The sequence below is a fragment of the Seriola aureovittata genome, chromosome 21 (assembly GCF_021018895.1).
Source record: "Seriola aureovittata isolate HTS-2021-v1 ecotype China chromosome 21, ASM2101889v1, whole genome shotgun sequence".
NCBI classification, from domain to species: Eukaryota; Metazoa; Chordata; class Actinopteri; order Carangiformes; family Carangidae; genus Seriola; species Seriola aureovittata.
The window spans coordinates 8,809,821-8,827,638 of NC_079384.1; the positions used below are offsets into that span (position 1 = coordinate 8,809,821).

The window sequence follows — 17,818 nt, forward strand, 5'->3', positions numbered from 1 at the left end:
ATTTTTTCTTAATGACATAGATTTGTTGGTACTGGTAATTCCTTATAATGTACATTTAAATATATTAAATGCATTTTGCCTTTTCTGTTACATGATAGATGTGGAGAAACACACACATGCAACATTTTCACTGTTGGGATTCTTTGATGGTTTTATTCAATCAAATACTGTACAATAATAAACAGATGCTTGCAACAAGTAGTAAAAAACCCTTTCCTGTGCAAAATAAATTAGACTGAATTAGGTTTTATAGAAACATTTTGAGTTGAGAACATCCAGGCAAAACTGACAGATTCAATGAAATCACTGAAAACATGCAGCAGCCGTACTTCCATTTCTTCAACAACCACTTCTTTACATGTACAGTGAAGAGTAAGTGCAGGACAAAAAGGTAATTCACACTAAAACCTAACAACTCAAAATGCTTAAATTGTTGTTGTTTTATCTCTAGACTTACAAGAAAACATAAAAATATGACTACCAGGACTATTTGACAGACAGGAGAAAATAAAAATAATATACAATTAGGAAACAATCAAAAATAATATACAATGGCAGAAAAAGAGGTTATACCAGTCGTTGTCGGCACAGTTAACCTGTGTGGAGAAAAGAGTACAGTGCAAAGATGAGTTGCAGGTTTGAGGAAAGTCAGTACACTGAACCATGTTTAAGTTTGACTCTGTTCTTACCTTGATAGCCACTATTCCCAAAGAAGCCATTCAAATCATATTTTCCATTCTTTGCTCCTAAAGACAAAGAAAAGAAACAAGGCAAAGTGTTACACAGAAGTTTAATATTTATCCTTATTTACATTGATTAAATATTATTCCTGGATTCAAATGTTGGTAAACTTAAGCTGTCCCTGCAAATGACCAATAATTTAAGTGTTTATCTCTAATGCTTCCTGCTAAATTTAATCATATTTAAATAAAAGCAATAGTCCCTAATTTTTGGAAATTCATCTATTGGCTTTTTTTTTTTTTTTAGCTGTGAGTTAGATGAGAAGATAAATGATAAATGCAGCCTTTCATGAATTGCTCATCCTCTCTTTCATCTTCCTCCATTTCTTCCTCCCACTTTACCTACAGATGATCTGTCTAGCAGTGCTTTTAGCTCTCCATGACTTGCCTTGTGGGTGAAATTGAAGTTTGAGATGCTGTTGAATGTGTATCTGACGTGGCAGTTGCTGTTGTGGCAGGTCATCGGGTTGCTCAGGCACCTGAACAACACCTTGCGTCTCTGTGGCAGGTGCAGAACCAAGGCCGAGGCTGGCAGTGCCCGCGGGATCGGGCAGGTCTTCAACACCCGCTCCAGGCACCACATCAGGAGTGAAGGACTCTACGGGCAGATAGGATGGGACAGAGGGGTAGGCCAAGGTGGGGCTAGGAGTGGGAGCTGCAGGAAATGCAACAGCTATTGAGGAGAGGAAAATAGGTAGACATAATAGAGAGAAAAAATAAGTGAATGGGGTAAAATATTTCAATGCTGTTTTTATTGCTAATTCATTATTTATGCAGATAAAATGTCTCGTGTTTTACCTTCGGGTTGCACATGTCCATTTATGTAGCCCACATTTTCTGAAAGTGACAAATAACAGCTAAACATTTAACTGAAATCAATGGATCCACAAGAGACAACCATGCAGTAATACACACTAGACTTACCATATCTATCAACAGACATCCCCTCGCCTTCGACTGCCGGAGTCGGTAGCTCTCCCTTCACTAAGAAATCAGAAGAAAAACAGGTAAGATGAGAAGAGACTGGGGTCTACAGTCTATAAAGTGCTGTGAAACCTCTTTCCCTGACGCACCATAAGATTTTCCAGGTGAATCTGGCTCAAGTGGCAGAGACTCATAAGGTAAACCAGCTGGATCTGTTTAAGGCAAAAATAAAGATAAATGTACAATTTGTTTGCACATTTCTAACCAGACTGGTAAATAGTACCAATAATGACAAAATACCATATTCTCCAGCAGATCTGCCTTCAGAGGCAGATTCAAGGGGCTGCGACCGGTACGCTCCCTGGTTACCTGCAGAGAGGTTGATGTGAAATCTTTTAGCAAGCATGTTAAGAAATGCAGAGGAAAAAAAAAGACTGATATGACAAGAAGAGAAAAAACAAAAACACATAAAAGGATGTACCATATTTCCCAGAAGATTTTGCGTCACCCCCGAAACCAAGAGCTTGTGGTGCATAGGGAACTTCACTGCCACCTTAGCAGGAAACAGCCACACATAGATGACAAGTCAAACCAAATGAATAAACAAATGTCATGGGTAGATGTGGTGTTTGCTGGATCTTACCATATTTGCTTGGTACTTGTCCATTAAGTCCAAGAGGTTCAGGCTGATATTGTGACACAGCCAGACCTGGAAAAAATACTTAATTAATTAAATAAATTACAAAATATAATAATAACAAATGCATCCATGCTGTATACTCTGGTTTGAGTATGTCTGTATGCAGCACAAAAAAAATATTTTATTTCATAATTCACATTTTCATGGACTCATTATTAAAGGAACTATTCAACATTATGTGAAATATACTTGCTGTCTTGCTGAGAGTTAGATGAGAAGATCAGTACAACTCTCAGGTCTGTCCTTGTAAATATGAGGCTACTCCAGCAGCTGGCTAACTTAGCTTAGCATAAAGACTGGAAACAGAGGGAATAAAGCTAGTCTGGTTCTATACAAAGGTAATAAAATCCACCTACCAGCATCTCTGAAGCTCATTCATTGACATTTTGGATCTTGTTCATTTAATCTGTACAAAAGCTAAGAAAGTTAAGTTAGCCAGCTGCTTCATATTTACCATACAAGAAAGCTAATGAGTGTATTTCCCCAAACGTTTCGTTTAAAGGTTTCTACCATATTCGCCGGTAGATTTGGCCTCAGGGCTCAGTCCAGCTGGTTGAGCTTCATAAGGCATTCTTCCATATCCTGCAGTGGAAGAGGAGAGACAGGAACATAAGAGAAATAATAACAGTGACACAATCAAATCACAACTGAAGACACGAGCTAATTACTCACCATATTTGCCGGCAGTATTTCCATTACTGCCAAGACCAAGAAGTTGCCCACCATTGGGGAAGCCACCATATCCTGAGCCGAGATGGAGGGAAAACACTATAAATGATCACATGACCTCTCAAAATGGACCTTCATATGAAGCCAAGTGTGGATTGCGTATTATATTATCGTTAGCCTGTCACTGTCTGGGCGGCTATAGTGGACATAAAACTATTAGCACAGCAAAGAGGATGTACACCCTCCCATCCTCCCATGCTGGCACCAACCACCTGAAAGTATTTTGAATTAACCATTAACCATCATTAATCATCATGAATAATATCTCAAGATACTCAAGACCTCTGTGGCGCTGTATATGGAGAAACAGTGGTTTGGTTCCAGCTCCTCATGGTACGGCACTTTATTTTGTAAAGCAGTTTACTTTTTGTCATGATGTCTGCTGGAGTCTTATGATTCTCACCATATTTTCCAGATGATTTCCCATCACCTGCAGGCCCATATGGTCCTCCTCCATATCCTGGATACAATTGAGACAAAGAGTTTAGAAGCAGAAAAAATACTAGACACACATCGATTCATTAGAGGCTGCATATGCTTATATTTATTCTTAATGGGCTTGGGAGCCCAACCATGCAACAGTAACATCAACATACCATACTTTCCTGCACCATTAGTTCCTGTGCTGAGAGGCTGTCCTCCAAACTGCAACCCACCAATGCCTGAATCAGAGTGAGCAAGGCAGTGAGGTGGTTGGCACTTATATTTACTATTTTCAAGGTGAGGCAGTATTTTATTAGCTATAAACTCATAATACCATAAACATAACTCCCTTCTCTTTTCCAAGCTTCAGTATAGTGGAGCGATAGAATATGACCAAGGAGGACTCACCATACTTGGCGTTTGACTTCTTTGCATCCATTCCAAGTGTCTGAGCACCAAAAGGCAAGTCACCCATTCCTATAACATTGGAAGAGGTTTTGGGTCTCGTGTGTTGCATTTAATATTATTATATTATTCTTAAAATGAGAGCCTTTTGTCACACAAGTTTATATTGTGTCAATAAAGATTTGAATGTGAATGTTAAGTTATACATACCACCATACATGCTGCCCAATTTCCCATTTGGACCAAGGCCAACAGACTGAGGCTCAAACTGACTAATTCCTGCACAAGTACACAGAAAAAATAAGTGTAGCATTTAGTCACATCAAGTGACTAAAGTGCATGCAAACACACTGGTAGACATACAAACTGGATATGAGTTGAGATGGTATTGGATTTCAGCCACTGTTTTGTTTGTATTTTTTTCTTTCCTTTTCACTTCTATTTTTGAACGACCAACACAATCATTAACAAAATATCAATAGCAGTCTTATACTTTTCAAGGAAGGATTTTTGCTGTTTTTTCAACTGTAGATTATTCTGCTCACTAAAACCCTACATGTCACACATGTTTATGTGATGGCATGGTCTTACCATCTAGTCCAGCTGGAACCACTGGAGCTCCATTGTAAGGAATCTGTCTGGCACCACCTGTAGAATCAGCAGCACATTATGACTGTTTCATGATCCATCCCTTGTTAATCTAATTTCCTGCACCCTTATGTTAAGATTTCTCTTCAAATGTCATATATATCATACCTGATTTGGCATCAGCAGTGGGTACACCCTGGCCAAGACCTGGGGAGAAGGAGAAATGTTGACTTTCAAAGAAAAATGCTATTGTTAAAAAACAGATTTCCTCAAATAAATATTATGTAATGCTACTTACTTGCGTAGTCAGGCTGTACACCCGCACTGTAGCTATTTCCATTTCCATACCCTGCAAAAAAAAACACATCATAAACTAACTCACTGCACAGAATTTAGACAAAGGGTGAGCTCAGCAATATGGCATCTAACAATTCACAGACTCATAGTATGTTATATAATTTATGGATTCTGTACTAAACAACTTTAAAATAAACATAGAAGCCTACCTGATTTGGATTTGCCTGCTTCAGAAAGTGCACCTCCATATGAGTTTCCATTTCCATATTCAGCTCCAAGGTACGCTCCTTGTCCATAAGCTGAGAGCAGGACAATTATCAAAATATATACCACTCATCTAATTATAATTATTTCTGTGTCTTCTGAGGAAAAAAGCACTCACCAGGCTGCTTAGGGTTCCCTGCATAAGGATATCGACCTGCACATGGAAAACAAAAAATGTACCACATCTAAATATCCTTGAAAATTAAAGACAAAGAAAATGTCAGAGCACATTCTTCACTGTATGTTTATATTGACAGTAAATATTACCAGCTCCATATCCATTGCTGAGTCCAGGGACAGTGTAGCCTCCTGTGCCATAACCTTTGGATAAACAAAGCATTCAGTTACATGAGGTACCTTCACATTTACACCACGGTAAAGTAAACAAGAAGCAGCACAGCAAAAATGGGAAAATACATAGTTATATAAATTAATAAATACCAGATCACTTCAAGAAATCTTAATTATATTATGGATTTTACTTTTTCCATTTGAACCCTTGGATCTTACCCTCATCTCAAGGGCCATTAATAATGCCAGTGCATCATGGCATGGTAGTCTGATGAGGTCAAACTGAAGACATTATCTGCTATAAAGTTTTATCTTTTCTTGTCTCTTAAATGAGCCACTAAGAAAGTCAAATGTTGTTTGATCTGAAGCAGAAATCATCATGTAAAAAACAGGCTGTTTGACAGATTGTTTGGTTAAATAACATAATAGGACACATTTGCAAAAGTTTATGCATTTCATTCAAGTCATGCAAATTAGTTGTTTTATCAAGTTCTTTACCTGGTTTGTTTGCTTTAGCTCCTCCTCCATTTGAATATCCCTCTGCACCAGCACCATATCCTAAACAATGACACAATATCACTGTTGACAGCCATTTCTGAACTTATATAATGATCAAACCTACAATAGGCTACAATAGGCTTTAGTATATAAGGATTTCATGCACATGTATATTAAGAATGAAGAATAAAGTAGATTTACCATTGGGTTTAGCACCGAATCTGTTTGGCGCTCCAGCTCCTGCTCCATAACCTCAAAAAAATATTGAAGAATCATGAAGTATCATAAACAAATCATATAAATGTATCTATTCAAAATATACCGTGTTATGCCATTTACTGAGTGTACAAGTACCTTTTGTTTTTGTGCCAGTGGAAGCTCCAGCCCCTGCATTATAACATTTAAATGACACAGAGAAAACAATGATTACACTGAGTTTTCATCATCTGCTTTGACCCTGTGTTTAAAACTCAAGGCCGAGACCAAGCAAATACAATGTGTTTCTCAGCTTAGACTAAGGGTAAGTGTAAGGTTTTACTGCCCTCTGTGTGTATAAAATACATTGTATGCGACATAATGTGAAAATACACATTTTAGCATGTAAGGATGCTGAGATTATAGAAGCTACAGTATTGTAGTCACTGTAGCGCATGGTTGTCGAAAGCCGCACACATCACAAGCATTAAAATGTCATACTCTCAAGTTTACCTGGTCTTGGTATTTTCATCCATTGTCCATTTGGTACTCCAGATGGTCCACAGTCTAGAATAAGCATGTAAACATGTATTACAAACACAGCTGAAGAATTCAGGGCAAAACAAACACGCAGAAATGTGCATACGACCAAGTGATCGCCCACCAAACAGGCAGACTCTGTGGTATTGTAATGTTGCTATTATTATTGATATATTCAGACTCTTTTTATGCCCACACCTTTTGGATGATAGAGCCAACATTAATACTTCTGATTTAGTGAATGACAGCTCCCTGGATGCGGGGCATGATGCCAGCTTTCTATACGGCATATTATTCCAAGACAATAGACAAATATTTACCAGGTTTGGCTGGTTTAGCTCCCTGTCCCTTGGACACTGAAGCTCCTCCTCCGTTCACTAGAAGGCAAGGGGACAGAATAAAAGGTCAGGGCTTGGTTGGAAATGATCCATCTATTATATCCCTGTCAATGTTTTGACACTTGCAACGTCATTAAGTAAAGATTGTAATCTTAAATCAGTGGGTTAAACCTAAAATACTAGTATAGCTCATGCACCAACTGAAATTTAGAAGGATTATTAGATATCAACAAAATGTAAAAACATCACAACGAAAACACAACAAAGTAACACACTTCACACTTTTAGACTACAAGTGGACATATTGTGAATTGGTTAATTCTCAACCTGCTCCAGTGACACATTGGATATGACAAAGTTGAGTGACAGTTTCAACAAGAAAACATCTGAGATAAACACATATCAACACAAGTTACTGGTAATTTGCTGAGACAGCACTGAAGAGAGCATGCAACACAAAAACATACATGAACACAAAACTGTAGACTTAAAACACTTTTAACTATGAGCACTGGCTAGGATTCAGTCACACAAGTTGGCATTTGTCCATCTTTACTTGACATTAAACCTGTAGTATTTTATATATACCTTTATATATATAAAAATGCCATACTGGGTTAAGATAGTGTAAAAAATATTAAATAATTTTAGTTGCCATTTAGATTGCCAAACAATTACAGGCAAGTTAGACTGAATTCTAGCCATAAAAAAAAACCCATAAATCTCACAGGCTGATGAATCCTGTCAGACACTTGGAGTGATCATAAAGTCCACAATTCTCCAACAGACTTGGAGTTAGGACACACACAGGATTCAGTCAACATTTACACATGCAGTCCAACACTAGTAAACAAACCCATATCAAGACTTAGTTTACCAGCTGCCCCACTTTCCCCTGCAGGGAGACCTTTGACCCCGAGCCTGACAGGTCCTGCCTCAGACTGACTCTTGATGTTTGCTTCTTCAGGTGCAACCTCGGGCACACCCACAGCCAGCGTCTCTTGGGGAATGATGCTCCCTGCACCGTTAGCTGCCACTGTTTCAGGAACAGCTTTGGTTTTCAGAGGGTTGCTGATTTCAGGGGCAGCATCTCCCTCACTGGTGCTGTCTACCCCAAACAGAACGTCTGCCTCTGCACCTTTTTGCTCAGGCACAGCACTTCCAGTCACATAACCTAGAGGCCATACATCGCATCAACATTTATGTGCACATATTATTTTGCTAAAGGTTTGCAAATTATTACAGCTAGTAACCCCCACACATTAATAAACACAGAATACACAAATATCCTCCACATGAAATCTTTAGCTCAGCTGCATTTACAGTGTTACAGTGAAACTGCAAGGTAAAAATTCAAAAGCAACATATTATAAAGCATTAGAGTGACACACACGCAAATTAGTTGAGTGTGGCTGAAAACACTCTGCAGTCATCACCACCAGTTTGTACTCTACAAAAGTAGAGTGTAATTCCATCAGTTGTGCACAGTTGTTAGCACACAGAAAAATCTGGCAACATTGCTGCGAACAACCACTGTCAGGAAATGTACAGTAATTTCACAATTCATTTTTACCTGTAAATGAACTACAACAGTGACGTTCTGCGACTTCATAGTATACGGACACTCAATATTTGTTGCCAGAGATTTGACTGCACCTGCACAGTTTCAGGTTTGGGGTACTTGCCTTGAGGAAAGACTGCTGCCGGCTCTGGTGCTGGGTAACTCTGGGGAACCACTGGTCCAGATGTGGCTGCCTTTGGACCCTTGCCATATGGGCCCAGGGGTGCAGGCTCAGGTGTGGGTTCAAGTGCAAGCTTTGGGTCACTGCCTCCTGAAAGTGCCGGTGCTGGTTCTGGTGTAGCCTGAGGGATTAGCGGTGTCTGCTTGTAGCTTTTTCCTTGTGGCACAGGTAAAGGCAGCTTTTGATATTTCTCCTGTGTCACCATAACAAGGATACCACGGGTTGGCTCAGGGACAAGAGGCACTGCACCTTGAGTTATTGCTTGTTGAGGTGGAACACCCTCCTGTGGTGCTGCGCTTGGCTGCTCAGGAGACAGAACTCCACCCTTCAGGCCCTTTCCATTGGAAGCAACTGCACCCTTTCTACCCTTCCCGTTTGGCATCACGCCGTAACCTGAGAACCAAACAGAGATGTGAATGGAAAACCACTAAGAGCACAATTTAAAAAGACAGAAAATTATTAATAATTATTACCATTGCCGAGTGATTTAGCACCTTCGCTGGGTGACACTGCTCCAACTCCTTTGGTAGTTTGTGGCTGTGAGCCTCTGCTCTGCCCTCCGTATCCTGCAAACAATAGTTTATAGATGTCACAAAGTCATTTAACAGATAAAACTAGCTATCACAAAAGATTTATAAAATTTACTCTGACAAATGAAATTCAGAACCAATGAATAACTTTTAGAATTTCAATAAATTTGGATAGCTGGAGCTTACCATTGGGTTTACCTCCATATCCACCGAGAGCAGCTCCATTTCTAACTCCATGAACTTCAGAGAAAATATAATAAAGTTTAGGCAAGGCTGGTAATTGTGGAAGATATAATATAATACAGAGATATAATATATAGATATAGATATAATTAATAATATAAATTAAAGCGTGCCAAACAAAGATATAAAGTGAAATACAATTCACTTTGTTACATATATTTCATTTTTATGTGGGCATTTATGGGGTCATAATTAAATGGAAACCCTATGTTAAATGACATTTATCTAGCAAAGGTCATCTAACACTTTTCATTGTGATATGAATTTTCAATGCCACATCAACATCAAATTAGAATACAGAAAGCAAAGGGAACAGGTGTATTGTGCTTCAGTGCCAATACGAAATGCAAACCACAGTCATAAGGTTTCATGAAGAGGTGCAGAGGGGCTTTTTTCTTTTTTTTTCATGACATGGAAAAGGCCACAATGAAAAACAATCAACTGTGCAACTACAGCTTGGGTCAGATCTACTTTTTAACGATGAATTGCTAAATATTGACAAGTGTAATATTTATAATATAATATATATACAGTATATATTTTAAATTTAATTATGAGCAGCACATTCATAAAAAGGAAATACTTCTAACAATGTGTATTGTATTTCACTTAATTTCTTTGTTTTAAATTTTGGCATTCATAATCTTCTAAATATAATAACAGTAACATTTTACATTTTACATTTTTATTAACAGGATGTACCATTGGGTTTGGCTGCATATCCATTGGGAACACCAGCTCCAGCTCCAGCTGCATAACCTCAGGTCAAACATAATATTACATAAATATACCATCACACTAAACCACCAAGCTTTCTTCTACATGATGAATGTTTCTGTTTCTAACACTAAATATGATCAATTACCATTGGGTTTATTTCCATATCCACTGGGAACAGCTCCATTTCCATAACCTCGAGAGCAAATAAATCATTACAGAAAGATCTAAACTTGACTTTGTATTTACAACTAAAGTTTGTGATATGTTTAAAGTACAAGTAGTACCTGGTTGGGGTCTCATCGCACCTCCTCTGGTGGCTCCATATCCTTTAAAACAATCATAAATTTATAATGAGTTTGAGATGTCTTTGAAATAAAACAGTGTTTTTGAATCAGATTTGAAAAAAAGAAGAGACCGTCTCACCATTGGGTTTGGCGCCATGCCCATTTGGAAAGTTGCCATACCCTAAAAAATAATACATCAATGTAAAGTTAGATCAGTAATTAGACGGACACTTTCATCTGTGCTTCATGTAAAGACATCTACAGATATAACTCTAATATTTCTGAGCTCTGTAACAATTCCCTCAAAATTATGTAACAGCTTGATGCAAGAGATGGATTCTGAGGTAATATTGTTTAAAATAGTGATATATAAGAAAACATATCCATAGCACCCACGAAGAATCTTATCTTTATAATTACACTCATCTGTTTCTATCCATGCACCTACCACCGTTTGCTGGCTTGGTAGCTCCACCACTCGGGTATCCATAACCTGAACAGTTACATAGACAGACAGAAAAGATTAATCATATACTGTAAATGTAATTATTATAAATTTCTTGCATAATTCTTGCATGTTGACCCACCATTTGGCATGGCTCCATTTCCATTAGGGGCTCTGGCTCCTGCATAACCTTTACATTTTACAACACAATGATTTCAGAGAATTGTAATGGTTGCTTGTTAATTTTTTTTACTCCGTGTGATATATTGCATTATATTTACAAATTTACCATTGGCTTTTGCACCTTGTCCATTGGACACACCAGCGGCACCACTGTAGCCTGAAGATTTAACATTATCAAATGAGTTCAAGGAAGTGCGGTGAGTTGTACAGAAGAATATATATATGTTCGAGAAACATGAAAATAACCAAAATTGGAAATAGGTAATTTTTACTAAACAGTAGGGATCTTCATACCTTGCTTCGGTCCCTTCATTCCTCCATTCCCATACTGAGGTCCCAGACCCAAACCGGCATGGCCATACCCGCCATTGTAGCCTATAAATAGAGTATACACATATATATTATCAAATAGCATTTATGTGTAATTCATCATGGTATCCCATAAGTGAAATCAATATTGACTGACTGCTGTATGACTCACCTCCCATGGGCTGAGCTCCGTAACCATTATAACCATTACTGCCATATGCTGGAAGAACAAATAAAGACATTGTTACTGGTGTATCAGGAGGTGACCTCAGTTCTGTGCCATGGCCTTCACTCACCCTTCCCTTGGTTCCTGGCGAGCTGAGGTACTCCCAGACCTCTGGAGGTTCCCATTCCCACACCTGGACCTTAAACCAGGGGAACACAGATGTATAAATCTTGTTTCAAAGTGAATGTCTTGATTTCCTGGACAAGAAAGTGGCAGAAGATGAATTACCTGCCCCATAAGGTGGTCGGCCATATCCCTTCATGGGTTTACTTCCTGCTCCTCCCTGTCCTTTTAGACACACAGACATACTTAAGATTTATAAAATAAAACAGAAGAACATGTTTTATGTCTCAGAAACTCAAAAACCATCAGGCTATCCTTTTCCATAAAACCACTTTCCATATCTCACCATTTGGTCTCGCCCCATTGCCACTGGATGGGCCACCCGCAGCCCCTTGACCTAAAGAATGATTATCAAATTCAAAGATGTGATACCATTTACATTTATTCATTTAAATGTGAGTTTTAAAATTTGGTTTGTATTGATGTTACCGTTGTTTTTAGCCACATTTACATTCGGTACACCAGCTCCAGCACCATAGCCTAACAAACAGAGTATTTTAATTAATCTACAGCACAGCACAGTAGATACAAGAACTCACTACAACGTGTTGCTGACACAACAAATCAGTTCTATGTCTTTTTTGCGTTTGATGCTGTAGCTTAACTAATTAATGGCCATTTCAATTGTGCTTTAAAATTGTGGATTGGGGCAGAGAAAGTTTTTTTAAAGTCACTGATGACTTCTTACATGAATGTGTTGAAACAAAAGTTCATTAAGACCTGATGCCTTTTTAATTCTTCATTAATGGACTATTTGAAAATCTTTATTGGGTTCATCAGATTACACGGGTCTTCCTACCCTGCTCTTAATGAATGCAGATATGCGTGTGTGCGTGTGTGTATGCATGCATCATATATAACACAATTGTATTATAAACATCAAATCAATAAACACAGTCATATTATAAAAAGGGCTGTAGGAGCTACCATACCCTTGCCTTTTGTTGCGAGTCCATTATGTGCAGCGGCTGCAGCACCATTACCTACAAATAGATACAACACAAAAACAAAACCTTTTATATCTTTGCTCCTCAGCTTTAACAGTAAAAAGCAAAACTTCCAATATTATACGATAAAGTTGGCCTTAACAGGTTTTGAAATCACGTTAAAAATAAAAATTATGTACAATTATTTCATTATATTAATTCTTCAAGATGTTTTTATGTTGCTTTTTATTTGGACATATAACTTTACCTTGATTCATCTTTAATAATGGGAAAAAAAAGTTTCTACTTTATGATAAATAACTATCACTAAATGGGGGATTATCTCATGTTAAATCTATATATTATATTTGAAGCAAATAAATGAAAAGGCAATTGTTTTCCATAAATTAACATTTGTTACTGAACACAAAGAGTTATCAGTAGTCACTCACCATTGGATTTAGGTCCATTCCCACCCAGAACACCAGCACCATAACCTAAAAGCCAGTGAGGGAGACAAACATTTTCTCATTTGCTGTGCTCCAGTTTTTTGGATGCAGCACTCCTGTAAAATGACTTCAAACAGATTCACTGCATTTTTCAGCACTAATGTTAACGTACATAGAGCAGACGCCTCATAAAATGACTGAAACTGTGGACTTACCATTCAACTGGCCTCTGTTTCCATTTGGTGCTACAGCAGCAGGAGCTCCATAACCTGGAGATTAAAGAGACTGTGAGTTTAAATGTGGCCTCAGCTTTGGCCATCGTCTTTATGATAGAAGAGGTTATAATACACCCTCTGAGCTGCGCTACATCTTCTGAGCAGATTGGAGGCTACAGTGAGTTGCTATCGGAAAGTGAGACGACGGGCCGGGGCTAGCTGGTTAGCATGCTAACTTCACAAACGAAGTTTGATTCTGAGGTTGCAACATTTTGTCTAGACTGGTAAGTAAGTAAGTTAGCTGTTAATGCTAACATTAGCTATGTAGCAGTAGCAAAACCTACAAATAGCTCCTTTAAAGTTGTCACATAGTTACTGTATGTCAGTTTGAGTGTGACATACTTTTCAACTCTATTTCCAAGAACGTGAAGTTAACTTAAAATAACTTATATACGATAGAAATCATGACATCATCTGTCCAACACAACCAAAATATGATCTAGTACATCATCACAACTAAAATACCATTGCCTTTAGTTCTTTGTCCACCGTATCCACCAGCTTGAGCAGCACCGTAGCCTGCAACATAAAGAAATTTTAATTGAACGGTGTTGTTGCTCAGTGATTTGTATGTGGGTGAGAGAGTATGCATTTGTCCTCAGTATCATACCGTTGCCTTTAAATTGTTGCCCATTGGCTGGGCCGGCCTGAACACCATATCCTGCAACAACAAAAATCACAGAATGATTGTATTATAGCAATCAATCATCATATTGCATTTTAATTATTGCTGAATTGGAAAGTGCAAAGTTTAAATGTGGAGAGATTTATTTAATATATTACATCTACCATTGGATTTAGCTCCATTTCCACTGGGTAAAACCGCTGGATTTCCTCCTGGATTATTATAAACACAATGCATGCAGAGACAGAGACGTTAGTGGAAAGCAGCGACACATTTTACACATCAAGTGAAATGTGCCCCAGTACAGTCATCAGGAAAAAATATGTAAGAGCTACAGTAGTTTATTACTTGTGCACCAGTGCAGATGGGTTTTTCAGAATATAATATGCAGAGCTCAATAGCAAAGTTGATGGGTATTTTGGATGATTGATTGCTGCTTTGTGACCATTAAAGAGAGCGAACAAAAACGAAACTTCTCAAATTACTCCAGCAGCAGATTCTACTTTACTCCTGCCCATCTGTTCGCTCACATTATTCCCCACACTCACCACAGCCCTCACAAAAATATGGCTAAATACACTGTTTATATGGTGCGCTCGCTCTCTCTCTCCTGAGGCTGTGAAGGTTTACCGGAAGCAGTGTAATTGACTACATTCAGAAATATGTGAGCCATATTTTGGGGACATTTCCTATGACCTTTGTCAGCTCTGAAACTCTTCACCATTGGGATCTGCTGTAACTGACTGAATTCAAAAAGGTTGATAACCAACTTTGAAGATCCACTTTTTTAAGCCTGTTGGTTGAGAGCTTGTTTAGTGATGACACACAAGCTGAAAATGTTGCTTTTGCTGACATCTGTTGGTAGAAAATTTCCACTTGCTGCACCCATGAAGTGATGCAGAAAGCAAAATATATATATACATATATATATATAAAATATGATATCACTTAGGGTGAAATTGAATTTGCCTCATGCTCATATGATAGCTTCAGCAAAAAGGTTTTTTTTTTTTTGGTGTGGTGGATTCATATCAGAATACCTACCTTGTCCATTTCTCACACCAGCTGCTGCTCCATAGCCTTAAAAAAATAAGACGTAAAATCATAATCAAAATATTCACCATATCTGAGCTGATGATTTGCTTAAATAGAGCGAGCACAGATACATGGTGAACCTACCTTTCGTCCCTCCCCCATTGGTCACACCAGCTGCTGCTCCATAGCCTTAATTAGATTAAATATGTGGTAAGAAAAAGTTAAATGTAACGATGATGAGCTAAATTTGAACAATAGTGTTGTGAAAACAGATTTACCGTTAGATTTCCCTCCATTTGCACTTGAAACTCCAGCTGCTGGTCCATAACCTTAGTGCAACATTAGGAAAATTACATTCTCAGATAAGATCGACCTGCCATGTATTTCTATGTAATTTTCACCCTCTTTAATCACTGACCTACTCCTTTTGTTGGGTATCCACCATATCCATTTTGTGCACCCATCACCTGACCCACACCTAAAAAAGAAATGTTTTTTTAATCTTATATTCTTGGGAACAGGTGAGTTCATGGCTGAAGAAATCTGCTGTTAATTTACCTTTTGATGGCATCAGCATTCTTCCTATACCTCCACCATTCTGGGGTTTCCTTCCTAATACCAAAAAAAAAAAAAAAAAGAAAGAAAGAAAAGAAAAACAAATGACGGACATGACACTAAAGCTTTGGCTTGTGACAGACTCCCACAATTGCAATAATTTTCTGTTTCATAAAGACAGAAAGTGTATAAGTAAAAAGAATGTGAGGGATTCACCATGAGGTTGTGGCCCTTGTCCATTGGAGACTCTTGAAGCACCATAACCTTAAACACAACATATTTAATGAGAAACTACAGTCAGGTCACTGTAATATGGTACAAATTCAAACAATTGTTCTGCTAATCAATGTAATGAGATGAAACATGTTGCCTGAATATTATTAGGTGTGTTTTAACTCACACCTGGAAACTTTCATACAGTCCCTAAACTGTTAAAAAATACCATTATTTTATACTGCAAGTTAAGAAAAGTTTCACATTCTCCCTGTTCTTACAATTCAAGTTACTGCACTGATGATAAATCTGCAGTCATCAGAAAATGATCTCACAAACATACATATGATTATATAGATTGAAATAGATTAGAATTAGAAATTCACTTTTATTAAATTCAGTTTGGTGGTGAGTCAGGAGTCTGACCAACATTTTCAGGAAGACTGTCAGTAGAGTGACTGTGTACAAGCAGTAAAACCATTCTCTTCCCTTCTCACAGAGGGATGTTAAATTTAGACTGTTGCTGCCACTGAAGCCAAGCTGCCTTTGCTTTCACAAACTGAGACCGTTGGTTAAAGAGAAAACTGGATATATGGCTGCTTCGCGTCATCATAAGAAAAGCTGGTAGAGGGCCAACCACACGGAAGAGCTATACAGCTCGGCGTTGCTAAGATTTCAGTTTGACATGATCGTTTGAAATTTGGCAGGCAAACCCGACCATCGGAAAGACATTTGTGTCATCTCTCCTTCACCTCATCAGCAGGTTGTAAGGTTTCACTGCACAAGGCTGGAGCATGAAGGGTTGCTGTATTTAAACACAGTTTGAAAGTCTTAAAACAAGAAAACCAACAATATGAATATGTTTTAACTTTGCATGATTGAGTTCCAGTATTAGAGTTGAAGCTGTTTGAACGGTGCGAATCCATTCTTGTTTTATTTTAAACGAATCAAAAGAAGCTATAACTCACTGAGACAAAATACATTTCAGACATGCAAAGGGCCCATGTATTGAGTGGTACATTATTGATTTGAATGCTGCAATTAAACCCAGTGACTAAAAGAAAAATAAACACTACAGTAGACTTCAGAAACCCACTGTTGCAATTTAAAGATTTTTCTCACTGCAATGAAACCAACTCCAGCAACAGATTTTAGCTTTAAGAGGCGCTTAAAACAATGTCAGAGATACATTTTCATAATATATTATTTGTTTTCTGACATAATCTCCTTTGAGAAAGCATTTAATCAAACACAGCAAGAGGTGAAATAGTGGGGAAATGAGATACAGTGAGGCCTGTTTAAATTATGACTGATGTGCAGAGACAGACTGCAGCTCCTCTGTGCGAGCTACATGGTCACAGGTCCCAGAAACAACAAGCTACACAGCTGAATTAAGTTCTTCTGGAAGGATCTGAATAACTGTGACTGGTCATCTCACTTCCTTTACACAAGGCAGTTATTTCAAACTGATATTACTGATTCTCGGCCTCAGTCGTAATGACATTTCATACATTTAATTTAGCAAAATACGCCCCATACAAAAGAATTTAAATCCAATATAAAACATCAATACGATTCAATTTGATCACTGAGCTAATCACATTATGTCACACGGCAGGGGCCTTCATCTCTGCACCTCAGACACTCACCACCTGTGTATGCTGTCTGAACCAGCCAAAGGATCACCGTGCCCTGAAGAAGTAGCTGTCCCAACATGGTGGACCTGGAGGGGGAAAAGCCCAAAATGTGTTTTAGACCCAGCAGGAGAATGAGGAGGGTGAAGCAGATGTTGTAGATTGGGCAACGTACACCGTTTGTGAGGGTCTAATATACACTCTGGTCTGAGGTGCCCCTCCTCTCACCACCTCGTCCCATAGATGCTCCTGGTCTCCACATCCTCCCCCCTCTTGTTAGGAGAGACACCCGACATGTACACACACTAACTGAATAATTGGGCACTTAAAGCACATTGACACTCAAGAGAGAGATAGAGAAGCAAAGAG

The 17,818-nt window shown here is 38.3% G+C and overlaps 2 protein-coding genes across 2 annotated transcripts; both read right to left on the minus strand.

The window, feature by feature from the left end:
- Positions 1–130: 130 nt before the first annotated feature.
- On the minus strand, positions 131–7,074 carry LOC130162300 (spidroin-1-like). The gene is made up of 26 exons (XM_056365988.1): positions 6,915–7,074; positions 6,568–6,621; positions 6,214–6,246; positions 6,061–6,111; positions 5,860–5,919; positions 5,338–5,391; positions 5,189–5,224; positions 5,016–5,105; positions 4,808–4,858; positions 4,678–4,716; positions 4,513–4,569; positions 4,132–4,200; positions 3,925–3,993; positions 3,690–3,755; positions 3,497–3,553; positions 3,037–3,108; positions 2,875–2,946; positions 2,308–2,373; positions 2,146–2,217; positions 1,965–2,033; positions 1,814–1,876; positions 1,665–1,724; positions 1,539–1,577; positions 1,129–1,413; positions 690–746; positions 131–596 (listed from the first exon to the last, which is right to left on the minus strand). Exons 2-26 carry the CDS (start codon positions 6,584–6,586, stop codon positions 592–594), a joined length of 1,611 nt encoding a protein of 536 aa, XP_056221963.1. The 5' UTR covers positions 6,587–6,621; positions 6,915–7,074; the 3' UTR covers positions 131–591.
- A 173-nt stretch (positions 7,075–7,247) lies between these two features.
- Positions 7,248–17,745, minus strand: LOC130162812 (fibroin heavy chain-like). The gene is made up of 25 exons (XM_056366650.1): positions 17,678–17,745; positions 17,465–17,538; positions 13,998–14,048; positions 13,328–13,381; positions 13,116–13,160; positions 12,670–12,720; positions 12,167–12,217; positions 12,024–12,074; positions 11,843–11,902; positions 11,685–11,753; positions 11,561–11,608; positions 11,374–11,454; positions 11,186–11,236; positions 11,039–11,086; positions 10,900–10,944; positions 10,591–10,632; positions 10,452–10,493; positions 10,313–10,360; positions 10,150–10,206; positions 9,391–9,444; positions 9,148–9,240; positions 8,924–9,067; positions 8,618–8,830; positions 7,810–8,106; positions 7,248–7,318 (listed from the first exon to the last, which is right to left on the minus strand). Exons 1-25 carry the CDS (start codon positions 17,743–17,745, stop codon positions 7,248–7,250), a joined length of 1,908 nt encoding a protein of 635 aa, XP_056222625.1.
- Positions 17,746–17,818: the final 73 nt, after the last annotated feature.

What these genes read in the sequence shown, in the direction of transcription:
- LOC130162300 (XM_056365988.1), bottom strand. An exon ending in AGCAGGCAAATCCAAATCAG is followed by an intron (nt 4,859 to 5,015) that starts GTAGGCTTCTAT and finishes TTTTTTTTGCAG; the next exon opens with GGTATGGAAATGGAAATAGC. An exon ending in GAAATCATCTGGAAAATATG is followed by an intron (nt 3,109 to 3,496) that starts GTGAGAATCATA and finishes ATCTCGGCTCAG; the next exon opens with GATATGGTGGCTTCCCCAAT.
- LOC130162812 (XM_056366650.1), bottom strand. Translation starts at nt 17,745, where the DNA reads ATGTCGGGTGTCTCTCCTAACAAGAGGGGGGAGGATGTGGAGACCAGG. An exon ending in CGCCAGGAACCAAGGGAAGG is followed by an intron (nt 11,609 to 11,684) that starts GTGAGTGAAGGC and finishes TTGTTCTTCCAG; the next exon opens with CATATGGCAGTAATGGTTAT. An exon ending in ATATGGAGGTAAACCCAATG is followed by an intron (nt 9,241 to 9,390) that starts GTAAGCTCCAGC and finishes TATTGTTTGCAG; the next exon opens with GATACGGAGGGCAGAGCAGA.